The sequence below is a fragment of the Pan paniscus genome, chromosome 8, assembly GCF_029289425.2.
Source record: "Pan paniscus chromosome 8, NHGRI_mPanPan1-v2.0_pri, whole genome shotgun sequence".
NCBI lineage: Eukaryota > Metazoa > Chordata > Mammalia > Primates > Hominidae > Pan > Pan paniscus.
Window position 1 is genome coordinate 60840934 of NC_073257.2, and position 26954 is coordinate 60867887.

At 48.2% G+C, this 26954-nt stretch overlaps 1 protein-coding gene across 26 annotated transcripts in view; it reads right to left on the reverse strand.

Annotated features, from left to right (window-relative positions):
- The window catches only part of ARHGAP22 (Rho GTPase activating protein 22), a 249146-nt gene that overhangs the window by 164914 nt on the left and 57278 nt on the right, over nt 1-26954 (reverse strand). For 22 of the 26 annotated variants that reach the window (XR_004664653.3, XR_004664651.3, XM_034930495.3 and 19 more), the window contains one exon: nt 6774-6973. The exons of 2 other annotated variants lie outside the window; for them this stretch is intronic. Coding sequence is in view for 21 of the 24 variants with exons in the window: in XM_034930495.3 (XP_034786386.1) it covers nt 6774-6973 (200 nt within the window). In the remaining 3 variants the exon portion in view is untranslated. Of the gene's footprint in view, nt 1-2678; nt 4081-6773; nt 6974-26954 lie in introns of those variants that run through there. 2 more of the 26 variants (XM_034930502.3, XM_034930492.3) reach the window with 2 other exon arrangements.

The following is a 26954-nucleotide window of genomic DNA, read 5'->3' on the forward strand; positions in this document are numbered from 1 at the left end:
AGACACATAGCATCCATGGACCTCCCACCCCATTCCTAGGTTCATTCTAAACACATCTTCCAAGAACCTCCAGTATGCCAGGGCCTCTTCAGAGGCCAGCGTAGGGCTCAGTGGCCCTTTCTAGAAGAGGGAGCCCCTGGCCTGGCCTCCCCATTCTCCTCCTGGTCATCCAAAGAACCTCGAGCACTGTGGCCCTGCTGCATTCCGTTTTTTGGTTTTAGTTTTCCTTTTCTTGTTTAAATTTTTAAAATACTTTAAAATATGGACTTACACGAAGATAATCTCAACGTGAGAAATTACAATAACACAGAAAAAATGCAAGCTGACCCTGTTACCAACTCACTCCCCTGCCTCACATCCCTGCCCCATGGCTCTGATTTGTCTTATTTGTATGCTCAAAATCTCAAAAATAAATTATTTCCATCTTATTTCACTTTTTTTTACAATGAAAGTTTACACTTGCACATAGTTTGAAGAATCAAGAGTTCTACACGGCTCATGATGAGGCAGCAAATTCTTCCCCTGCCATTGCCTGAATCTGTCACCACGTTCAATGCTCTCAGATGAGGTTTCTTTTCTATCTTTTTCCTTTTTTAAAGATATTTATTTCTAATTAGTATGCTTATGTTACTCCTTTTTGATTTTACATTTTAGTCATTGTCTGTGGAAATCCTAGCATGGGCAGTGAGATTTTGCTTTCTGCCCCTTCTCCACTCACCCGCCCCTCCCCCCACCGCCACCCACCGCCACCCAACCACACACCTTCCCAAATCTCCACGGTAATTTTGGTTATCTCAGTTAGTATTTAGTGTTTACACTCCCATCCTGGGGAGTTTATTTCAAGCATTTCTCTAAAGACTTTTTTTCCTTCATTTCTCTCTTCTCTCTTTCTAAAACTCCTTCTATTCGGACATTGGGTTGTCTCTCTTATTGTCCTCTTCTTCCTAGGAGTGTCAAGTTTTCATCCAACCCTTCTTTGGAGTTTTTTATTCATGATATCTTATTTCTGACTTCTGGGGATCGGTTCCTCCTCTGACTTTTCCGTATTTAGAGATTCTCTCTGAGGATATTACAGTAGTTTTGTATAACAGTTTTCTTCCCCCTGCACAGCATCTGCTGCCTGCAACTTGCTTTTTGTTTTCTTCCTCTTTTTGTCTTGGTTCCTCAAATGAGACTTTTCTCAAATGTCTGCTGAACCAGGCCTATCACTCCCACTTGAGAATGGTTCTCTATGGAGCTGACTGGCTGGCGTCGGAGGATGGGGAGGGCATACACAGGAGGGTCCACCTCCGCCATTTTACTGGAGAACCTCTGGAGAAATTTACTGGAGAAAATTCATCAGTTTCCTTCCTGGGGGCTACTCCTGACTGCTGGGGCTTGGAAACCAAATGTGGATAGAGACTGGGGCCTAAGGAACTGGTCTGCACACTGATGTTCACCCAACCTTCCTGTTCTCTAAGATATTTCACCAAGAAAGGGCCAGAGTCCCCATTATAAAGGGCTCCCTTTTATTCTCAGAGAATACAACTCCAGTCTTACAGCTGAGTGGGGGCGGGCAGTCACCTCTTGGCACTGGATTATTCAGAAAATCTGAGATCTAACTACTGTTTTTTGGTTTTTTTTTTTTTTTTTTTTTGGAGACAGAGTCTCGCTCTGCTGCCCAGGCTGAAGTGCAGTGGCGCTTATCTCATCTCAACCTCTACCTCCCAGGTTCAAGCAAGTCTCCTGTCTCAGCCTCCCGAGTAGCTGGGATTACAGGCATGTGCCAGCACACCCGGCTAATTTTTGTATTTTTAGTAGAAACAGGGTTTCACCATGTTGGCTAGGCTGGTCTCGAACTCCTGACCTCAAGTGATCTGCCTGCCTTGGCCTCCCAAAGTGCTGGGATTACAGGCATGAGCCACTGTGCCTGGCCCTAACTGCTTTTTTTTAAGTTAACCTTCACCCAGTGCTCCTGTCCTGACCTCCTTTTTTGCCCTCATTTCCAGAGATATCTAGTCCTGCCAAGCCCCAAGTCTTTGAGGGGTTTTGTTTTGCAAACCAGACAGCTTCCATGCTCTCCTTTGTGCTGGTTTGGGATTTAGCTGTCTTGGATCAGCTAAATAAATCAGCAGCCTCTCCCTCATCTGTTTTCCTGAATCCAGAATGCTTTCTCCCCTCATGTTCTTTCCATCTAGTTGTGCTTGTGCCTTTAAAAACATCCTTTAGTGCTGTATCATGAAGTTTTGTGATGTGGAAGAGCCAAATGTGACTTTTAAATGTCACCCTTAACTGGAAGTTTGAATTTGAGTTTTGGTTTTCTCATTAACTACAGAAGTATTATGCAGTGTATGTGTGTGTGTGTGTGTGTGTCTGTGTGTGTGTGTTTGATCCTCGCTCTCTCATGCCTGAACACTCTCCTCAATGTCATTTTGTTATTAACTTGTCTTTTTTGCTTTAGCATTATTGACAGTGATTGGGTCTCTGATTTCATTTTTTTGAAAAAGTTTTTTTTTTTTTAAAGAGAAACAATGAGTGTTCTTTGTTTATGTCTTCCTCAAAGCTATGTCATTAGGAGCATAAAAGTTCACAGCTGCTCTCTTTTCTCACTAGGTTATCTATATTAGGAATTATATCTCTCTGTTCCCCTTTTTTCTTAGCATCTTGAATCCTACTTTATTTGATGTTACTAAATTTGCTTTCTTTTTGCTCACATTTACTTGCTTACCTTTTTTTTTTCTGTTCTTTTGCTTTTTAATCTTTTTGTTTATTCCTCTCTCTTTTTTAGACCCAATCTCACACTTTCTATTTTAAGGGATAGATGAATCTAACCTATTCATGTTTATTATGAGAAACAAAATGTTTGTACCTTCTTTTGCCGTCTTATTTATTAGTTTTTTACTTGTCTTTCTTTCTTGGTTTTTTTTTTTCCTTTCCCCCATTTTGTCCCATTTGCTCAACTGATCACATTTAATTTTTTACTTTTCCTTTGGTCTTAGGTTTCGGAAGTTATACTTTCCATGTCTATTTTGTTCCATTTCAATTCAAAGCCAAGAAACCCACAACAAATAAAGGACCGAGATAACTAGACTTAAAATGAGTTCCCAACAGTGGAAATAGACCAGGCTGATCAACAAAGAATGTGGCAGGAGTTTTCACGACTCAACATTCCAAGCACAAGCTAAAATCACTAAGGTTTAAAAAACCTGGAAGCCTTTACTTGTGAAACTGTGGGATCTGTCTGCTGGAAACCCTCAGGGACAGGTGCTGGGAAAAGCTGGAGGATCAAGGGTGCACTTCCAGGCTCTGCAGTGACATGCCTTTGCCTGGTCTTTCCATTTGAGCTTGTGCAAGCTGCTTCCTTTTTCTCCGTCTTGAACTGTCTTGTATCTATGCTCTCTATCCTCTGCTGACCCTCCTGCCAGCAAGATGGGGAGAGGGGAAGAGATAGGGCTTTGGAGAGAGAACAAGGAATGTGGGCTGGGAGTGATTCTCCTCCTGTGTTGTGAGCTCTGCGCAGCATCAAACGTGGCTGGATATCCTTCTTCCCGACAGTTACATCTGCTGGTGCAGCCCGTCCTACAGGAGAGTGCTGACCGCCTGGGCCCCCTGTCACTGAGAACAGTGAGCAGGGCATATTTTTCCAGGAACCAGATATTGAGAATTAGTCTATTACATGCCGTTCATGCAATTAAATAGAAATTTATGAGGCTATGTTGCCAGCAGCTGTGCAAGTTTGAGATCATACTGTATAAGCTGAATGAATCAAAATTGACCGACAGTTGCCTTGAGATTGGGAACCTGGGCAGTGGGGTGCCATAGAAGCCAGGCTTTGTTGGGGGAAATGGGAAGAAGTTTTATTGTCCCAACAGGAATTGGGAGTGAGTGCCAGCCAGACCCAGAAAGGCCACAAGAGCTCTGGGCAGATGCTGGCATCTGCTGGGAGATACTGGCCCCTCTCATGATTCAACGTGCTCCCTGGCAATAAATGCCCTGTTTCAGTTTAGATTGGGCTTGAGGGCTGCTCTTGTGTCCAGGCTTGTGACTGCAGATGTCCATGCTTCCATTTTATTAGTTGCTTCCACCAGAGGATGTGGAGGTCTGGAAAACATGGCAGGGGAGGGAGAGGAGTGTCTGGCTCAGAAATTTCAGGAGATAGAGGTTCCTTATGGAGCTAGCTGATGGGTGAGGGCTCCCAGGGCCACTTCAAGGCTCACTATAAGGAATACGTGGGGAAGCCTGTGGCAGAGGAGGCTCTGTCCATGTGTGGCCTGGGTGGCCTCAGGGTCATGAGCACCCGGGCTCTCCCAGCATCACAAAGTCCTGTTCCCAGGAGGCAGTGCTGTGGGATGGTACAGGAGGAGGGTGACAGTAAGGGTCCAGGCAGGGCTCTGAAAGGCTGGGAGCAACTCTGGCAACTCTGTTCACAGTAATCAGAGTGACAGATCACCAAAAGGTCAGCCAGGAAAGCCAAGACACTGTTGAAGGGCCAAGGCTGGTCTACAAAACTGGGAGGCCAGAAGGAAATGACTGTGGGGAACCAGAGGTGTGGTGCCCAGCCTAGGAGTGAGCCTGAGGGGCAGTTGGTGGCCAGGTGAGGGCAGGGCTGGGTGGGCTTATTGGCTCAGATTTGAGTATCCAGTGTGCTAGGATTTGTATCCAGTTATGTGTATGTTATACAATTTAACCCCTAGCTCATCCCTGTGATGGAGGTAATATTGTCTCCATTTTACAAATGATACAATCTAAAGTCAAAAAAAAAAATGGACTCCCCATTGTAAACAAATGTGAACCTGAAACAGCCAGTCCTTCAAGATGAGTCCCCAGGGGCTAACTGGACCTAAATTTAAAATCGGGCCAAGTGGACATTGACTGAGTAGGGATCACACATATACTCTGCCTTCCCCCAAAGACCAGACTCCTGTTTAATTCTGGAACTTTCAGATCTCACCTGAACCAACCAATCAGAGTTCTCCTGAACCAACCCATCAGAACTCACCTTCCAGAGCTCAGCTGTATCATCCCTCAGAACTAAATAAGTCCAAATCCTTCATTTGCATAAACAGACCTGATTGGGAACCTGGGCCGGCACGTTTGCTATAAAACCCTCCTTTATGTTCTCTGGAACACACCTTCACCTTTTGCATGGAAGCTGTGTCTCCCCAGTTTGCAAACTGTTCACTGGAATAAAGTCTCTTTCCTCCATATTCCGTTTCAGAAAACTTTTGTTCACACTGCACAGCTAGCATGCTAGGTCTCATTCAGATCTAGCTGACTCCAGAGTTCCTATCTGGCTCACTTAACTACTTAGAGTTCTCCTTTCTCATACAATCAAGGAGGCTGGACAACATCAGGGTTTTCTGAATCCACCTTCATGATTTTTGTCATACTCACATTTCATCTGTGCTATTATTTGTGTAAAAGTTTTCCTGAAGCAGTCTTACTTCTAATTAATTTATTTTTATTGTGGTAATGTATGTGTAACACAAAGTCTACTATTTGAACCACTTTTAAATATATAGGTAAGTGCCATTAAGTGCATTCACGTTGCTGTGAAACACTTTTGGTTTTAGTGTCAATATACAGTATTTTAGAAAGGAAAACTTGGTATCTCTATCACAAGTGGGAACTTTCCATAGAGGTAGCTATTGGAATTACTTTCCATAGAGGTAGCTATTGGAAGGGACAGAATGAAGACAGAAAGTTATTCATGAGCAGCCAGTTCCTGTTGCACTGAAGGCTCTAAGTAAGATGAGGCCTGTTCCCTTTTCACCCCCGTGCCCCCATATTTTGTTTAAAAGGAGGATCTAAGTGTTTGAGAAGTGTCAAAGGTAGGCTCACAGGGTTGACACTTCATCCTTGACATGCTTAGAAGAACTGAAAGAGGAAAGGGACATTTTCTCATGCCCAGCTCCCCCTTCACCCCTTGCCCATCCCAGAGTCCCCTCTCTGCCCCCAAGCTGTGGGGATGGCTGGGATGTGAACCAGGTCCCTTCCCAGCAAGATTCCGTGACCTGTGACCCCAAACAGGGGATCTGCCCTCTCTGACTTGGACCCACGACTAGAAGCAGCTTTTCGGACAAGTCCTTTAAGGTCCCTTCCTGTTTTTTCCCCAAGAGATACCCTTTCTCTCTCTGAAACCCATCACAGGGACTGGATTGCCCAAGTGCTTCTGGCCCAGGTGTCTTGGATGGCAGCACACAGAGTACCTCATTATGACGTTTGCATGGGCCGCTGTGACGAGGCTATACTGTGATGGGCGAGGCTACTAGCTGCTCTGAGGGAGTAAACTTAGTGCAATTTGGATGAAAGGCAGATATTTAAAGCACCTTCTTAAAATGTGGGTCTCACAGTGCTGGACACAGAAACCCTATGTGGGATGGGCGCAAGGGCTTCAGAGTGAGCCAGGTTTCAGTTTGAGGCTAGATGTGTCTGGTGACCCATTTTCCTGCAAGATAGAAGTAATGAAATATGTGCATGTATGTCCTTCTTGGAAGCATGAAGGGGCCAAAAAGAACATGGAAGAGTTGTTTTCTTAAGTTGGGCAGGGACATTCTCTATCAACATTTTAAGGAAACATTTTCATTGCAGAAGTTGTGGACATGTTCCAGTAAAACAGGCTGTGATACCAGGAACATGGGGGATAAGAATGAAAATTACTTTGGAAATCCTGGCAAAACATCACTGTGATGGAGTCAGTGGCTCTGTGCCTTCCTCCCTTCTCCTGGGCATGGTCTTCCCTCTTGTGGAGACCTGCCATGATGCCCACGGCACACCGGACATGCACTTCTCACCTGGGGCTTGATCTCATCTTTGTCCTTGTAGTAGAAAAGCTGATCCCCACGCAGCACAAACCAGCGCTGCTGCCAGTTCTTCATGATGCTCCTCTGCTTCTTCAGCCAGCCCGCCTTCAGCACGGGGCCCAGCCTGTGAGGGCACGGCGTCCGCCCAGGGCTCTGGCTCTGCTCCCCCATCACTAGGCTTTTGGAGCGGGCTGAAAGCCAAGGACACACAGAGTGAGCACGCAGGCAGCGTGCCTGCTATCAGTCCTGCCCCCATCCTGGTGTCCCAGCTGCCTCGTGACTGAGGCATGGGAGCCCAGGCCAGCAGGATGTGAGCAGCTGGGCCTACTTCCCCTTGGCATTGAAGGGGCATGGGTTGGAGCATCTGTGCAGCAGCCTGCAGTGATCTCCCTGGGGTAGGGGTACAGCCTGCCCACCTGGTTAGTTTCTGCTCTGTCTCTGGGATCCTAGGTTCTTCATTCCTCCACGTTTGTTCATCCATGCATCCATGTATCCATCTATGCATCCATCCATGCATCCATCTGTTCATCCACGGATTCATCCATCCACCCGTTCATTTGTTCAATGATTCATTTATTCATTCAGCCATTGCTTATTGATTTCTTACTATGTGCATAGAACCGTTCCAGTTTTCCAGGGGACAAAGGAGTGAAATAAAAAACAGATAAACATCTGGATCCTCCTGGAGCTCACAGTCTAGCAGGGTTCCTGTTGCTCAGGTCCAGAAGGAACTGGCCCCACCCAGATCTGGTTTCTGCTTAGCCCCTCTACTCTGGAGGCATCCGAGCCCCCAAAGCCTTTGTATTTGTTCCCTGGGACCATCCCACAGTGGGGCTTCTTCTTCAGCTGTTTGCTGTGGCTTGTTGGTGGCTTCCTGGCAGGGCAGAGGGGCCAGCACTCCTACCCCAGAGCCTCTGAGTGCCCATGAGCCCTGCAGGTCCTTATTCTGGTTGATGGTGCTGAGCCACACCCCACTGAGGTTAGTGCTGCCCTTCACAGGGATGACTGAATTCTTGTCCCCTCTGCCCCTACTCCTTCCCCTTCTGTCCCTCTCCTTCATTCTCCTCTGTCCCCAGGGAAGCTCCTCTCCTCTCTCTGGCCAGTATCAAGGCCATTGCCACAGTGATCACTAGGAGGGGCCATCTTGAACTCTGGAGAAATAATTCTGAGTTCAAATGTAATCACACCTGTAATTCTTAGGCCATGGATTCTAACTTGTGATTGGAAAGCACAGTGCCTGTGACCTACAATTCTTGCACTGTATCTGTGATTCTGTGTGTGTGGGTGTAAGCTCTTCCCACTACACTAGTGACTGCAGTTCTCTAAGCCTGGCCTACTTCTGCCCATGTGGTCCCACTAGCCTGGACTTTTCTTCCATCCCTCTTCCATCCATACCCTGGCATTAGCTGCATGGTGAGCTCCTATATATCCTTCAAGAGCCAACTCAAAGGACACTTCCTCCATGGAGCCTTCCTTCTGAATCTCCTCCAAATAGTCACTCCCTCCCCTACCAGGACAGGTGGCCCATGGCTGGTGATTATCTCTGTGATTGTCTTTCTGCCACTCTGGACTGAAGGGTGGGGACTGGAGGAGATGATGTCTTACCCACTTCTACATGCGTGTCCTTGTTACTGTGGGGGGCAAGGAATAGACGTAAGTCATGGTGGTCAAACATCACTGGATACTTAGGGTCACCCTTATTGTTAGCTATTTTTTGTATCTTAACATGACATTAAATATTACATAGTACTGGCTGGGCGCGGTGGCTCACGCCTATAATCCCAGCACTTTGGGAGGCCAAGATGGGTGATCACGAGGTCAGGAGATTGAGACCATCTTGGCTAACACGGTGAAACCCTGTCTCTACTAAAAATACAAAAAATTAGCCAGGCATGGTTGCAGGAGCCTGTAGTCCCAGCTACTCGGGAGGCTGAGGCAGGAGAATGGCCTGAATCCGGGAGGCGGAGCTTGCAGTGAGCTGAGATTGCGCCACTGCACTCCAGCCTGGGCAACAGAGCAAGACTCAGTCTCAAAAAAAAAAAAAAAAAAATTACATAGCACTCAGGCACTGTCCGAGGACACATTATAAGCTTGGTGTGTTGGGAGAAAAGCTGAGTGTTGAGAGAGAAGCTGAGGCAGGGCTTGGAACATGTCCAGGGTCCAGGGTCTAAAACCCCTCGTGGACTTTGCAATGTGTCTAGACTTGCTGGCTCCTTGCTTCTAGCACTCCCATTATCTCAATAGCCATATGTTTCAAAGAAAATGCTAAACCATCACAGCTGTAGCACATTTGCTTGATACACTGCTTCCTTTCAACCTCCACATCCTCACCACCTGTTTTTTTGTTTGATCACCAATAAATGGTGTGGGCTCCCAGAGCTCCGGGCCTTCGCAGCCTCCGTACTAACATTGGCCCCCTGATCCCACTTTCTCTCTTAACTTGTCTTTTCTCATTCCTTTGACTCTGCTGGACTTCATTGCTCCCACAGCCTGGTGTTGGGTCCAATCACCCCAACACTGATGTTCACACCTTCACCTCAACTGTCATATGGCCTGGGGTATAATACTGAATCTATCACTTTTACACAGGCCTCTGCTCTGGAAGGGGTTGTCCCCTCCAGACAGGCCCCTGCTCATGGACAACAGCAGCATTCACAGGAGGCCTCATCTCTTCTCTCTGGCACCCAAGTAGCTGTGATAGATCTATGGGTACCACTAGCCACCCTGGTGTCAGACTGTCTAGGTCCTCACCCGCTCCACCTTGATTCTCTGTTGCTGTCCCTCTGCTGCTGGAGAGGTTGGGGTTGAATGCTCTAGCCTTGCCTTGGCTGTGTTTTGGCCCAGAGAGGAAGTGTGTTGTTTGCATGCTTGCCCCTGCACACTGAAGCTGGATTGGTGATTCCTCAGGACAGTGGGTTTTTTCCAGAGACTAACGGGAAGGCAAATCAGGGAGCTGAGTGTGGATCACATGGCCCAGGACTTTCAAGGAAAGCAGCCCCCTCTGAAGCCCAACAGCGCCCTGAAACTGGGCTTGAGCTTCACCTTATCTGTGTTTCAGAATGATCGGCACTTTTTTTCCCTCCTCTCTGTGGGGTTGGTCCCCACACTTGTTCATGTGGATTTAGAGTGTGCTTCCCTCCTTTATTTCTATGGCTGGTTATTATCCCTGCAAATGGACACACCATACATTGCTTTTACATTCTCACATTGATGGGTATTGGCACTCTCCTCAATGTGAGTTATTTAATTAAAAAGACGTTGGGACCCAACTGAAGAAATACAGGCTTTGGACTAAGGTTTGAGTTTGCATCACTGCCAGCTCTGTGAACTCTCTGTGCCTCAGTTTGCCAGTCAGAAAACTGGGCCCATATGAGATAACAACACCTCACCCAGCAGGGCAAGCTGGCAGAGGGGAGACAGCATAACTGCAGAGTGCTTAGACGTATGGGTGCCTAGTAATGGGTTACTATGGTGATGAGGATTAGGATAATGGAGATGGCGCAGTGGATGTCTCCGTGCAGAATTTGTTTCCTAAAGCTGGGCTCCCAGCAGTGAGGTCACAGGGCAGAGAATGGACCACTCTCTGGCCCCTGGCCCTTTAAATGCCACTATACACTGCCTTCTAGAGATGGCGTTTGGCTGTATTACACCAAACAATTATGCCAATGTGCCACTTTCCCCATCACTACCAACATAAAATAGTATAATTTGAGCATTCCTACTCCATAATTTAGTAGGTATAAAATGGCACGTAGTTATTGTCCTAGCTGTTCTGATTTTGGGTGATTAATCAGCTGGAACATCTTTGCACGGGCTTCTACCAATTGTATGAGACGTCTGCTCGCTCCCTTTGCCCATTTAGCTGATTGCCCACAGCAGGAGGAGCACTGAGTCAAACTCAGTGGCATACAATCCTGGAGTCCTGGAGACCCAGAGCTACTGGGCCCCCTTTCCCTCTCCATAGGAGCCCCAGCCCTTCCCTGCAAGTCTTCCTACAGCCTGGAATTTCCAGACACCTGTATTTCCAGACAGCTGTAGCACCCTATCCCGCATCTGTGCTGCACAGCCCTGGCTGCTCTGCAACCTCAGCAGCCCTGTGTGGAGGACACAGACTTGGAAGAAACCACCCTGCCCAGATGAGGGTGAGCTGCGCTTCTGATAAGACAGGTGGGGTTGTGCCAGAAGAGACCCAACAGCATCAGAAGGGGCCTTTCTGCTCCAGGGCTGCTGCCTCACCTTCTCCATCTCAAGCCAGCGAGGGGTTGAGCAGGGCTGGATTCAGCAGCACTCACCAGTCCCTTTCCAGGGTTGGGGCTGCATCAGGCCCTGGGAGGTGGAGCTGACAAGGGTTATCAGGACCCCTGGGCTTCAGAGGAGTCTGGCAGGGGACTAAGGAGGACAGGGAGAGGTGTGCCCCTTTGATTACTGAGTTTTCTTATCTGGGTCTCAACTTGCTCATCTCTAAAATTCCTTTAATGGGTTGAGAATTGCTAGTCAAATTAGGTCACCAGTGCCTGGGCTTTTTTTGTTTAATCAAGTGAGATTCCTACCATGAGAATTGACAGATGTTGTTTCCCCTGGCAGTGAGGAGTCTCTGGAGCTGGTGGGTTGGCTTAGGTCTCCACTGTCTATTCTTGAATTGTCCTTTATCTCTTATCAGAGAATCTTCAAGGGCTATGGAGAACATTTTGTCCTTCCACAGATGTTTGCAAAGTACTCTTTGGGGTCTTTAGTGGGGACTGAAGTCATGGAATGTTCTAGAGCTACATCCCTGATTCTGTCTCTTGTCTTCTATTACAACAGGGCCTGAAGCTGTCTCATTAAATGCACTTGCTCTTCTTTCCACATCCCCCATAGCATCCTGTGCAGGGCTGGTGCACATTAGGAGCTCAACAAAAACTCGGTGACTCATCAGCACAGTCCAGCTCCTCTGAGCGCTGCTGCACCCTCTGTCCCAGCGGTGGACAATGTCTGTGAGGTGCTCTCTGTCCAGGCATGCCTGCCCCAAGAAGGGTGAGCTCCCTGTGCATAGGACCATGGACGCTGAGCCTGGCTGAGAGCAGGATCTTGCACAATCAATACATGGCTGACTGCGGGACTGGCCTGTAGTCAATGTGGCAAGACAAAGAAGGTGGGCACATTCTGTGCCCTGATGCCCAAGGCCCAGGCATCAGGCCTCCTGAGAGCTTCATGTAGGAGGGAGCAGGTATGGGGGGCCATGGTCACTGGGGCAAGGGAGCTGGTAGGCAGGAAGCTCTGGGTGGTCTCTACTTCAGGAGATGTAGTCATCCCCGAGAGTCCCACCTGCCCCACCCTGCAGGATAGGAAAGGCTGGCTCCAGTCCCTCTGACAAGGAAGCACTTCCTGCAGATGCTACTGAAGCTGCAAAACCAGCCTAGGATTTTCCCCAGCTGATCAATCACACACATATTAGGCTGATGGAGCTTCTTGAAAGGAAAATAATCATTGCTATGATTTATTAATAACTGCTGTTCCGGTCTTCAGCACTTCCTTTAATCAATTTATTTGGTCCTGTTAATATTTAAACCAGGCCTCAAGTCAAACAGCTCTGGCATTCTAAGTCTCCAGAACAGATCGGAGTTTCTGGAGGGTCCCCAGGAGCAGGCCCAGGCAAGCTCAGGACCCAGAGAGGAGGAAGGTGCCCTTCAACCTCCACCCTTCCCAAAGGTGGCTCTTCCATGCACACGCAGGACCATCCATTCACTCATCCATTTATTCCAAATCTATGGAGCTCCTCCAGGTACAGAGCCCAATTGACTTGATGGTGTTCCCTGTGGGGTCCCGCAGTCTGGCAGGGGAAGTAAATCACAACCACCACGGAGGGATGAAAGAGCACAGGCCTTGTGGGGCAGGCAAAGGCTGTGGATGCTGACCCTGAGGTGCCGACCCTTCTGCTATAGACCTCTGCTGAGGTCCCTCCACCCCGCGGAGGGAGGCCCCAGGCCAGGCCTCGAAGGATACTAGAGTGTGGGATGACCTCAGGGGAGGTGGGACTCAGGCTTGGGAGGAAGAAGCTAGCCTGGCACTTGCAATCTTTTGGCTCACATGACTGCGTGTACTGAGGGGCCACTGTCACCTACTCTTGCTGACAGGCACATCTTGAGAGGGTGGCCCACATACCCGCCTCTCCTTCCTCACCCCCTAGTCCCCACCAACTCCTTGCATTTAGAGATTTTGGCCTCTCCTGATATTGCTCTGACCAAATCCAACCTGAATTGGATCTCAGGGTCTCATCCTCCGATGCCCTGTGGTGGCTCAGACACTGTTAATCACCCTCTGCTTCTGGAAGCTCTTCCTTCCTTCCCCTCTGCAGAGCCCAAATACCAGCGTTTTTGCCCAAGTTTCTTTCCGCTTCCCCAGCCTGCTTCTGGCTTCAACTTCCTCCATCCTCCCAAATCCTGCTGTTGTCCAGGGTTGTCCCAGCTGTCTCTATTTCATTATGAATCCCAGGGCGTTATTTCTGCCCGGATCTTACTCAGGAGCTTCAGACTCATGTGTCAAACCATCTGCAGGACACTCCAGAGAAATGTCTAATGGTTATCTGGGCCTATGTCCAAATTCAACATGTCTCTCCCCAACCCACTTCTCCTCCCCATTCTCATCCAGGGCTCCATGACCAAGCGGACTTAACAGCTTGGACTTGTTCAGACAAATCCCTCCCCGTCAAGCCCTACAGTCCCTTAGTTTCCAAATCTGAAGATTCTCTCTGTGCATTCTGCCTTCTTTTCGTCTCCCCTTTACTGAACTGATTTGTATATAACCATCCCTTGCCTGGGCTACTTCCTGACTCTTAGCTCCTGCCTTCCACAAGATTCTCCAAAATAGATATGCAGCTACTAAGGGAGCTACACACAGATCTTCCTACACACAGTTCTAAAAAATCTTACTCTTTTCACAGAAGTAGTTATGGTATTTACTACACACAGAGGAAAATCCAGCCCCAGCCTGGCAATTGCTACCCTTCCACAGCACAGAATTTTCCTGTGTGTAGCTCCCTCCACACTGCACCCCACGGGCATGTACAATTATTATGTGTCAATTATAAATAAAATTTTCAAAAGCAGGTAAACCACACCAAGGGAAGAGAATTAAGGTCGCAGTGTCATGGGTGGAGGGGTGAGGGTACACAAGGGCCACTTTACAGAGAGAGGGTAGGGGTGACAGGAGGGGGAGTACAGCAAAGAAGCCTAGAGAACTCCTTCAGGAATGTTCCCTGCAAGCAGGAGAGAAGAGGGGAGAGTGGTATGGAGGGGCAGGGTGCCCCTTGCTAGAACGGGAGGGACCTGAGCCGGTTTAAGTGCATTTGGACTGGCAGAGGTGGAGGCTGTGGGTGAGGGTCAGGTAGGGTGATGAGTCAAGAGGGAGCTTCCTGGGAGGTGACAGGATGTGGAGCCTGAGCTCAGATGGTCAGAGGTTAGCATGAGATGGCAAGACACTCTCCTCGGTTGTGGTGGGGGCAAGGAGGTGCCCTGTAGCAAGAATGAGGCCTTCCTCTGCTCCGAAGTGCCCCACCAGCTGAGGCCCTACCTGCTGGGATTAGAGAGTCTACCTGTTCCCCACAGCCCTCCTTGTGCTCATTCTGACAACGTCCCCATCCCATGCCTCTATATTGCTGCGGCCCTGAGCTGCATCTGTGCCAGGGTGCCCATAAACCCTTGAGTGGCCTGGTCCAGACTACAGGTCGCGCTGAGCCGGGCCATCCGGCCTGTGAGGGAGGACGTGAGCTGCACGCCTTCCCAGTCACTGAGGATGGTAAACTTGGCGCTTGCTCCATGACTCTGGCCTGGCCGTCCTGGGGACTCTGGAGGTGGTCATGGGGGTATTGCTTCCTCTTGGGGTGAGATGAGAGAAAGAAGAAATTCAGCGCATGGGCAGGGTAGGGCTGGGGTGGGTGGGCAGTGGAAGGGATGGACGTTCACAAGAGCCTGTGACTGCCAGAGCTAGGGCCCGGTGGGTGACCTGAATAATTTCACTTATTTCTCAGCGCAACCCTGATTTCTCAGATGTTCGAATTGAGGCTCAGAGGAGAGAAGAGTTTCCTCAAGGTCACACAACATTGCTCTTATGTGGCAGAGCCGGGATTCAAGCCCTGGCTGGTCTTGCTCACTATGGACACTACAGTTCTGAGACTGCAAATGGAGCCTGAGTAGCCCTTAAGTGCTTCAGCTCAGAGCCACCAGAGAGGAGGAGCGCCAGGCTAAGAGGGAGGGTGACTGCGAGCCCGCAGACTCAAAAAGAAATGAAGCTTGAGATGAAAACACGTTAACACAAACACAAGAGGTCAAAACCTTGGGTGTAGGCAAATGGAATTCAAGTACCCAAAGGTTCATTCATTGTTAGAGGAGAGCAGAAGGACTGTGCAACGCGAAGTCACCCCGAGGCACAGGGCCAGCAGAGGAGGAACCATTTCACGCCATTTTCTCATCCAGGAGGGATCCTTCATTTCTCAGAATTGAATAAATTAAAGAAGTGAATATGCAATGGGAGGGAGAGGAAATACAAATAACTACCAGCATGTATGGGTATGCTGAACTTCAGCAGTGAGAGGGCAAATGCAGACTACAGCCATAAGATACTGCACTGTGTACCATTTAGATAGGTACTTTTTTTTTAAAGTTTGGCGATATCACATGTTGGCAAGACTGTGAGTAATCCTAAGTCACATATAGAGAGTAATTGGGCTGTATTCATTAAAATTAAAAACGTGCATCCTGGGCAACATGGTGAAACCTCACATCTACAAAAAATACAAAAATTTGCTGGGCATGGTGGTGTGCCCCTGTGGTCCCAGCTATTCAGGAGGCTGAGGTGGGAGGATTCCTTGAGCCTGGGAGGCAGAGGTTGCAGTGAGTCGAGATTGCATCACTGCACTCCAGCTTGGACAATAGAGCACAATAGGGACAATAGACCCTGTCTAAAAAAAACCCCAAAACAACAACAACAACAACAAAACATGCATGCTCTGCAATCTAACAATTGTGCTGCTCACCTCTGTCCTGCAGAGAGAACTACAAATGCATGGGTAGTCACAATCAAGCATGCCCATTGATATCTAAAAACGTAAAAACCTGAGTGCCCGTTAGTAAGAAAATGGACAAACTGTGCTATATTCACATTAGAAAAGACTTGAAAAGAATGAGATCAAAATATACAAGCTAACATGGTTAGCTTCTCTTTTATCCAGCACCTCACTGTCTTCAATCCTTGTCTCCAATTCCTGCCTTGTTTTCTCTCACTCTCTCTTTTAGACAGAGTCTCACCACTACATTGCCTAGGCTAGACTCGAACTCCTGGGCTCAGGCAATCCTCAGCTTCCCAAGTGGTGGGGCTACGGGTATCTGTCACCGCACCTGGCTTCTGTTCTCTGTTAAGCTTCAGTCAGACTTCCCCAACATCCGTCCCACCAGAACTGCTCTTACCACATTGGCAATGACTCTCACATTGTTCAACCCAAGCATCCAGTCAGTCCTCCCATTCCTTGGCCCTTTGGCTACACTTGATTGTGAGGCTGATCCATCCCTGTCCCAGGACCACTTTGTACTCCTGGGTTCCAAGATTATACTCCCCCGCTTCTCCCCTCCCTCACCGGCTGTCACTCCCATCTCCCCGTCTTCCTGACCTCTCAGTGCTGAGTGTTCAGGGCTAGTCCTTGGCCCCCATGTCTGTCTATATCTCTGCCTCATGGGTTTGGACACCATCCATGCACAGAAGGCCCTCATGTGGCTCAACCCTGGCCTTGACCCTGCCAATGCTGCATGTCCAAAGCAGAACTCCTGGTCTTTCCCTGCCCCAGAACCCACTCCTCCCATGGTTTTCCCATCTCAGCCAGTGGATACCCCATCCTCAGATATTCCCTGCTCCCAGCTGCTTTGTTTCTCACCCGAGTTACTGCTGCAGCCTCTTCAAAACAGGGCAGCCAGCAAGAGTTCTTAAATGTGGGACTTAGATCACATTGCACCCTATGAAAACCCTGCAGGTTCCTGAGCTCCCTCAGAGCAACAGTCAGATCTGACACTATGGCCTATGAGGGTCCTGGGGACCGGCCACATGGCCTCTCGGCCTCCTTTATCCTCTCTTGTCCTGGCCGCACTGTCTCCTGCTGTTCCTACAGACATGTGCCCAGCATCTGTCTCTACACCTGCCATATGCCCTCTGCTCTCTGGGCCCTCCCGGATGCCCTAGAGTTCCTCTCTCAGCCCCTTCACTCTTTACTGAAACATTACTTTTTCAATGACACCTCTCTTATCACTCTTTAGAAACTGTTTCCCCCACTGCTCCATTTCTCCTTCCTGCTTTACCTCAACAACATTTACTTCAATTATATTATAGAAGTGGAAGAAAGTAAGTTGCAGAACAATTTACAAAATATAAAACTACAGTAGTCTCCCCTTATTCAAGCCAGGGATATATTCTTAGACCCCCAGTGGATGTTCCCAGACCCCTGGGGATGCCTGAAACTGCAGGTAGTACTGAACCCTGTATACAGTTTTTCCTATACATACATATCTATGACAAAGTTTAATTACTAAATTGGCACCACACTTTTGTGCTCTGGAGCCATTATTAAGTAAAGTAAGGGTTACTGGAAGACAAACACTGTGATACAGTGACAGTGCATCTGACAGCTGAGATGGCTACTAAGTGACCACAGGCAGGTAGCTTAGACAGTGTGAAGATGCTGGACAAAGAGAGGATTCATGTGCTGGGCAAGACAGAGTGGGACACCACGCTACTCAGAACAGCATACAATTTAAAACTTATGAATCGTTTATTTCTGGACTGTGGGTGTCCATGGGTAACTGAAACTGCAAACACGATACTGTGGATATGGGGAACCACTTTATATAAAAGGAAAGAAAAACAAAAATCCTAAACAAAAGACATTGCAATGTATTCTCAGCGGGTGCTCGTGTTTGTACACAGTTAGGTCTGGAAGGAACATATCCCACCTAGAATGGTGATAATGTTCCTAAAGGGAAGCCCGGAGCTGTTATATTGTACATTTCATGAAGGGAATGAATTTTTTTATTATATAAATTACAATTAAAAGTTTTAAATGAAAGAGCTCTTTTGGAGTGGAGCTGGATCCCCTTACAGGAGATCTAAAATAGCAATTAAAGGATCATTATTTGATACATGCTTATGAGTATTTATCTGAGACAAGCATCACACTAGGCTCTGGACCACAGCAAGCAAGAAGGTCAGAGCCTCTGCCTGCATGGAGCTCCCAAGCTAGTGGGAGAGACTAACACCGATCAGCCCACAACGAACAGGCCAGGATGCTGGTGGAAGCCTGGACCAAGCCTATCTGTGGTCCTCCCATGGGACCACCATCAGGGAACTGTGAGTGAGCACACTGGTCCCTCTCTGCAGGTGAGCTGCTTGGGTGAGCCTGGGGCTCCAGCCTGCCTCCTCCACCCTGTCTCTCTCTTGCCAACCAGGGGCTCAGTGAGGGTGTGTGGATCACTCATGGGCCCAGCCCTGCACTGACAAGAGCACCTGGCAGCTGCCAAAGCTCAGGCATTGCTCTCTGAGATCATATGGATCATGATGGAGCTCTGCCCAAATTCTCTTGAATCCCTTTTCCTGTGTCTATTTCCCTCCCCACCCCCAACTGTGCTGTCCTTCCAACAGTCTTCCCAGGGGTGGGTGGTGGTTTCTCAGGATTGCTGACAGGTTTTGGAAGACCGGCCTTGGGCTACTGGAGCCTGTTTTGCCCATGTACTGGGAAGACTGGGAGTGCCTAGGAGTTTATATCATCCACCCCTCGCCCAATTTAGGAGCTTAAAAACCCCTAACCAACCTTATTTCTAGCTAGGTACAGGGGTGTACTTCACTCTTCAGTTGGGGGCTCAGGCTGAGACCTCCCTTTCCTGTTACATCTGAAAGGGTAACAGGACTTTGCTCATGTCCTGCTTTCGGATCCCCCTCCCCCTACCCCCCAACTGTGTCCCCTGAGGGTCTCATTAATAGATTACTGCATGTGAATCCTTATCTCAGGGTCTGCTTTGGTTTGGAGATCCCCACTGAACATATTCATTGTTTTCAGGATCTTTTGAATAGACTGTGGCAGCCTTTGAATAGACTTGTGCCTTTGAGCAGCTGCTGGGCTCTCAGCTCTGGAGATGCTCCCTGGGGTGAGGCGCCCTGCCGTGGGCCAGGGATGTTTCCTATCTGCAGCTCTGTGAGTGCAGCCCCTAGAGCATGGAGAAGTGGCTGCAGGACAAGAGAGCTAAAACACAATTGATTTATAGAAGTCAATGAGATTTTAAAGCCGGGCTGGGAAAAGAGCAAAATGGATCTCAGAGCTGAATTGATTTAAAGGGTAAGTATTGAGCCAAAAGATTGATTGAGGAGAGAGAGATGGGGTATTGGAAGAGGCACTCTGGAGGGGCCGGGAAGAGAAGGTTTCATCAAGTTAATGCAATTTGCCGCCAAGGGCAAAGGGGACCTCCTTCCGTGTCCCACACTGTCCTGGGAATTGTGCACAAGCATCAGATGATTTATTACCTAATGGTTCTTGAGTGCCCCTACTTTTAAAAACTTGTTTATATATATGTGTATAATTTTATTTGTTTTTTTTTTTTTTTGAGATAGAGTCTTGCTGTATCACCTAGGCTGGAGTGCAGTGGCATGATCATAGCTCACTGCAGGCTCAAACTCTTAGGTTCAGATGATTCTCCCACCTCAGCCTTCTGAGTAGCTGAGATTACAGGTGTGTATGACTATGCCTGGCTAATTTTTTTTTTTGTAAAGATGGGGTCTTGCTATGTTGCCCAGGCTGGTCTCGACCTCCTGGCCTCAAGTAATCCTCCTGCCTCGGCTTCTGGAATTATAGGCATGAGCTACTACACCCAGCTTAATTTGTGACTTGCATTCTTCCTGGCCCTAATTGGCCACCTGTTTGTTCCTAGGTCTCCATCTCAGGGGGTCTAGAGAATGAGCCAGGCCCTCCTAATGAGCCTCACCTCGGGGTGAAGAACTAGAGCCAATAAAGTGCACAGCCTATCCATTCCTGCCCCCAGGAGTGAAAATATTAATTTTTAAGTAGTGATTAGGTAGATTAGAGAGTTTGGATTTTTTTTTCATAGTGAATACTTTAATGATTTAACAATCAATATAAAAGATTGCATTCTTGAAAGTTATTTTAATCAATGCTTCCTGGGTCTGCCTCCTGGCTCAGCTGAGGCTGGTATTCAGCAAGGGCAGTGGGAAGCCGGGAGACACCCGAAGTGTTTGCTCTTTACTTCCATGTAGGATGCAGCCCTAGATTCAAGCGGATCTGGTGTTCATTTATCCATTCTTGAGATTATGGGGCCTCCCGTATGCCCACCTGTGAGAGCCACTGCATATGGAGATGCAAGACACACACCTGCCCTGGCAGAGCTAACGGGGGACAGATGCCCCAACACCAGATCTTGCTGTCATCTATAAAGGGAGAGGGGAGTGTGAAGGCAGCAGCAGCAGTGAGACAGTCGGGCTTGGGGTGGGGCTGGCTGGAGGGGGCAGGGAGCCGGGGTGAGGTGAGGAGGGATGAATGAATGAGGTGAGCCTCACTGAGGGGTGGAGTGTGCCCAGCAGGGGAACAGGAAGATGCAGAAAGTGAGAGGGTGAGTCCAGACCAGGAAGTATGGCTCCACTCCCAGGCTTTTCACCCTGACTCTCATAGGACCCACATTCCTGCCTTAGGAGAGACCATATCCTAAGCCCTTGCCAGACTAATGAAAACCCACCCTCTGAGAAAAAGCAGCCTGTTGGACCTCTTCCAACTTCTGCCTTCAACCCATTCTGGGGTCTCTCTCGCTGTGGCTCCTTGGAAGAGACCGTGCCCCCTTTACAGGGTGTAGACAGTTTTCGCTACAGCCTTAGCCATCAGAGACATGGGTCTGATGTGGCTGTGATGTGGAGGGCCTCTGTGAGCTGGTGCCCAGCTTCCTCCCTCTCACACCACACACCTGGTTCTCTCCAAGCTGACAGGTCCCGCATGGGCCATTGTGCCACACCTCCACCCCTGTATGTCTGCCTTTTCCTTTCCCTGGACTCATGACTCTGCTGGTGAATCCTGACTCACTTTTGAAGCATCAGTGTCAGTGCAGTTACTTCCTAAGGTATGAAGACCCCTCTGGTAGGCTCTCAACGCAGAATAATTGACTTCCATCCCTTATGCTGCCCCTGGGACCTTGCTGACACCTCTGGCTGGACATGCACCTCTCCTTCATAAACATGTGTCTCATGTCTGCGAATGTGAGGCAGGAATCCTCAAGTTTGAAGAGGACGGGAACTCATCAAATCCAAGAGACTTTGTGCCTCTGTAGATGATCTGCTTGGGTTGGAAGAAATCTGCCAACAGGATTCTCCTACCCACGGCCTGTTTCCACACATGAAAAGCTAAAGGGCATGAGATTACTGATTCTCTGCCCATAATCAGAGAAGCAGCAAGCAGGAGAGTGGAAAAGTAAAACTGTAGCTTAGCAGTGGGTGTGGAGAGGCAGTGGGAGGTCATGGAAGATGCACAGGATTCCGAGTCCCGAGGCCGGCCCTTTAGCCTCTTAGAGCCTCAGGTTTCTATCTATAAATGGGGGCCAGATATGGATCCTGCTGCTTCCTAGACTGTGGTGAGGATGAAATCAATGGGCAATTTTCTTTGAGAGCAGTTAAGTGCTGAGTGAACAGTGTAGGCCCGCTTCTTGCTCCCGCAGGCTGTGCCCCTTGGAAGCCTCTCTCCTCTCTTCTGGATTTTGTTCAGGGGCTGATGGCCCAGGACCCCAGGTGCTTGCTGTTTCTGCTCTGTTCAGATAAGCAGGCCATTCACCAAGAGCCTGGGATCGGTAAAATCAATATAATTCCATGTCGATTATAAATTTCATTTTCTGTCTGCCTATGAGCCATTAGCTTAGATCAATATATTCTCTACCCTTGGTTAAGTAATCACTGGGGCTGGTGAGGATTTCAGCAGAGTCAGGGCAGGGTCCTGACTACCTTGCTGCCTTGGATAGTGGAGTCCAAGGTGGCCTCCTGGACTCAGTTCAGGCCTGTCTTGCAAATAAATCATTTATCCCCACCTTCAAACAATAAGGTCATGGCCAGTTCTCCAGCTGTCTGGGGCTACAAGGCCAGCTTGGAGCTGCTCCAGCCCAGCACCTAGCAGCACTGTGTGTTCTGAGTGTCTAAGAGCACTGGTCAGATGGGGGCACTTATGGATGTCTAACATCTTCCGTGGGAAGAGAAACTCTGTCTTCCCATCAGTTGGTTGGAGTTATCTGGGAAGAAAGAGAACATGAGGGTTGGTGGGGGAAGAGGCTTGAGTTCACAGCGCCCCTCTTCTGGGTACAAACAGCCACCTTCATCTCCTGGCATGAACCTCAGGCAGCAACAGATGGACTGGTGGCCTAAGGGCTGGGTGGAGGGTGGTGGCTGGGAGTGTTTGTTCTCAGCTTGTGGTGCTGAAACACTCTGGTACTTACAAACTCTGCAGGGTGGGGAGGTGCCAGCTGCTGCCCAGCACACAGCTGGCACTGGGGGAAGAGTGTCTGGAAGCAGAGGAGCCCAGCTCTCCATAGATCTGCTTCAACAAAGGCCCCTGTGTCTCCCTCTCCTTCTCTGCAGGTGGCAGACGGGAAACACCATTGCTCCCACTAGCATTTATCCTCTCTCCCTGCCCTCAGGGCCACTCCCTGCGCACCTGCTGCCCCCACTGCAGCCTGCATCATTGACTAAGGCTCCAGACAGGCACGCCACTCCATTGTCTAAAACCCTGCCTGGATGTGGGACAGGCTCATTCCCTCACATCACCTTGTCCTCCCACTGCCTTCCTGCATTGCAGCCACCACAGGGGCACACCGCTTGCCCCAGGTTGCCACCTCTGGGCCTTAGCACAGAGGCTTTCACAACCTGGGGCAGCTTTCCTATCTTGCTGCCTGGATCCAAGCCTGGCATGTAAATATGAAGGCACGCACTATATGTTCAGAAGCCTTTGGGTTCTTGATCCCAGCAGTGCCCCTTCCTGGTTGGGTACCCTTCCTGGCTGGCAAGTTCTTTATCCTTCCTGGGACTCAATTTCCTTATCCGAAAAATGGGGCAATAGTGGTCTTTTTCTCAATGGGAATCTTTTGAGGATGAAGGGAGATAATGCATGTGACTGCACATGATAGGTGCAATAGGACTTCAAGCAGGAAGTTCCAACAGGGCTCCAAGCCACATAGGATGTGACATTCTAAAGTGAGGGGACAAACCAGGAAGCATGCTTTCAAAGAGGTAGGTCAAAGCCAGCTACCATGGACCTGGAAATGTTGACCTGGTCTTATATGTTGCAAACAAAAGTGACCCTGGGGCACCTCTATCCAGGCATGCCCAGAGTTAACCCAGGGACTGCCACGTGGGGACATTGGAGGACACAAGTAAAGTCATTTCATGTGCTGTGCTTGCTTGACAGCATGTCCCATGAGCTCAACAGTCATTAGTGTGGTTGTTGCGATTATTAAGCACTTGGTAAGTGCATGAAGAGTTAAATCAGTGTCTGACTCCTCATGTGAGCAGGGAGGGGAAGCTATCTGAGCCTGCAGTGTTTGGAATAGCCAATCTTTTTTCCCAGAAATATGGGAGTTGAAGTAAAATAGCAGCCAAATCTGGGATTCCTCAACATCACCAGGTGGCAGGGGCCAGGCCCATCTGAGCCCACCACACACCTTTGTATCCATGGCCCACACCTGGCACCACTGGTGAGGGCTAACTCCACAGGGTGCCCACTGCTCTGTGTCCCATCAGTTCCCCTCCCCTTTCCCACTAGCCTGCTGCTTGGCCAGGCTGACTTTCAGGGGAACAAATCTGGGACAGGCCAGCACAGAGTGAGTGGCCTGTCTCCACCTTTCATTTTGGCCCCTGCACCTAGTGATAGCATTGTGCGTACCTGCCATGGAGACAGGTGCTTGTGAGGGTTAGACAGGATCTGACAGCTCTGTATTGCTGGCATCCCTGGGGGCATGAGCTGTTCAGTGACACGTCAGCCTCCATCTGCCTCTGTGCAGCACTAGATTTGGGAGGGAGGCTTCTCAGATCTCAGAGTCTTGTGTTTAAGCTGCTTCTGCTCTTATTAGTGGTGCAGTTTTGAGCATTTTACTTATATTATTCTGCCTCTGTTTTCTCCCTTGTCTCACAGAGTTGGTGTAAAGATTAAAATAGGACATTTGCATGTAACGGAAGGTCCAGCTTGCATCCGGCACATTCTAAACACTCAACAGAGATTCTCTCACTTTCCTTCCTTCCTTAAAGAGGAAAGTGGAAGGACTGTTTGTGGCCTTTAATATACTAATAGTGGAAAGTCATATCCTTGATTGCATTTATATAAAATTGAAGAATAGGTGAGATCACTCTAGGGTGCTAGAAATCGGAAAAGTGTCACTCTGGTTGGGAGAAGAGCCAGGGTGACTGGGAAGACACAGGAGAAAACTTTCTGGGCTTAAGGAAAATGCTTTATATCTTGATCTTCAGGCTGGTCACTGAGAGAACACTTAAGATTTGTGCATTTTACTCTGTAAATTATGCCTCAATAAGAAAATGTTAAAAATTTTAGAAATAAACAATGAAAATCCTAGAAGAGTATTCAAAAAAAAAAAAAAAATCAGGCTGCAATGTGATTTGAGGCCACTCTTGTTCAAAGATCCCCAAATTGCAAACTTTTATTTCCTTGAATCAGGTTCCCCAGGGTTTGTCCTGGACCCTTTGCTGATCTGAGGGCCTCTGCAACTTCATTTCACTTCTGAGCAAATTTTTAGAATGGACTGACAAGAGACAGCTTGGTTCTCTCCATGGGGTGGAGTACCTGGCTAGTGGCAGAGGATGTCCAGGCTTGGGCACCTCTGCTGTCACGGAAGGTATCAGCTACAAACAGCGGTGCCAGGGCCTGGCCTGGAAGTAGAGACTGCTGGGTGAGTTCCCTTTGGTCCTCCTTCTCCAGAGCAGGCTCTTCTGAGGCCTCTAGTCCCTGGCTAAGCTCCAGCCCACAGCCTGGATGCACCCTTCCATGAGCAGTTCTAATACGCCCCTTCCTCAGCATACCTTACTGACCATTCTGCTAGACCTCTGTCCTCTCTCTGAATCAGGCAAAGCCAGATGCTGTGTCACCTAATTAGGTGACTGTTCCTTAGCTGCTTCACTCTCAGAGCCATGAAGGTGGTGAGAGTCATAGGGAGCCATCATGGTACCTGACAAACCTGGGCAGGGGCATCACAGCATTGCCAAGGGCACATCCTGGGAGCCACAACATTCATAACTAAGCAATCCCAGGAGGCCTGCTAACCCTATGAGTGTCCCTGAAGGGCAGAATCTTCCAGGGCTCTGAAGGATCCCCCAGTCTGAGCAGGTATGAGGTCAGTTGACCTCTGGGCTGTGATTCCCTAACCACTTTTCAAGTAGTCCTGCAGCCTTGGGGCAAAACCCAGGAGTGTCCTATCCCTTTACTTCCATTCCCCACCACACAGAGGCAGCCACTTTCAACATTTGTCATTGGTTCTTTTGGTATTACTTCTATGTTTCCAGATAGTATTTATTTATTACCACTTCTTGATTTTTTCCTTTTAAGTGTTATCTATTAACTTCTTACTATAGAAGATGAAGATTTTGTTTCTTCTACACACTTTCCCCCACCATCCATAAGCACCCACTCCACCCTCCCAATTAGTTATATTAAAATTTTGGTTAGATTAACAACAGAATTTCCATTATTAGCACCGTTTAATTGCTAGTCCCACTTGAGGTATGTTATATATGATAATAATTTTTCTTTCATAAATCACTTTTGTTTTCTGTGGAGTTCATAATTGCCTTGCTTTTTTATTTGCTTAGTTTTCTGCTAGGTATCAATAATCCAACCTCAAACATTCTATGAGTTGTCTAGATCTAATCTCCATGTGTTTAGATGCACCTTCTTAAAAATATCATTGCATTTTATCACTGAAAGAATCTACAGCTCTCATGGAGATGTACAGGGCCAGGTGCAGTGGTCTTCAGATAGTGTTGGGTTAGAGAGAAGGCAGAGGCCTTAGCATTGGACAGACAAATTTAGATCCCACATTTATTGGCTGGGTGACCATGATTCTTCTACATCTGTCAAAATGGTAACAATGATATCACATTATAGTGTAGTCATGAGAATTAAATGAGGTACAACAAAAGTGCCTGGAGCATGGGTGCACAATAAATGTTGGTTTACTTTCTTGTGGGACAATCACAAGAATAAGGCCATTGAAGGTACTTCATCATACTAATAGAGCTTTCTCTCCCCACCCCCAAAGTATTGACCAGGCTCTGAACATTCATCAAGGCTCCTGAGACATTGACACTCCTGCTACAGGAGATGGTTAAAGCTCCTATAACTTTGCCCATCAGTCTGATGATTTCCTTTAAAAGAAGGAGCCTCCTTAATAGCATCAACAATTTTATTTTGAAATATTGCAAACAAAGACAGAAATTCTAAAAGGAAAATATATACGAGTTAAAAACAGGTAAATCTAGAAAAAAAACCACTCTAATATAAAAATAAAGGGCAAGCAACAAATTGGGAAAATATTTGCAACATATGAGTCAGTGAAAGATGAGGCCAAATTTCCTAAGTACCGGGCCAGCTTGGGTAGAGACAGTGCTCCAGCCACCCAGGCAAATGCTTTCTCCTTTATCCAGCTATTCATCCACTCACTCAAAAAACACAGGTTGAGTGTCCACCAGGTATTGGGGGTAAAATGATGCCCCCGAACAGAAATGGTTCCTGCTCTCATGAAACTCATGGCGCAATGCAAGTGACAGATATTCACCAATGAGTCACACTCAGGAGTATACAACTGCAACCTATGGTAAATACCATAAAGAAAAGGAGAGATGGAGCAGAGGATCCAGCCTAGACTGGGGTGTGTGGGAAGACTTCCCTGGCTGGCAACACTTGAACTATACTGTAACTGGAGGGTGAATAGGAATTAAGGTGTGTGTGTATGTTTGCATGCATGAACGCATGTGCACACACATACATGCATGCATGTGCGCACATGTGAATGTGGGAGGCATTTCAGGGGAAAGAAGGATGTGCAAAAGCCCCATGGTGGAAGGCTCATGGAACACTGAGGACTGGAAGAGGGCTGTATGGCTGGCCTATACGCACTAGAT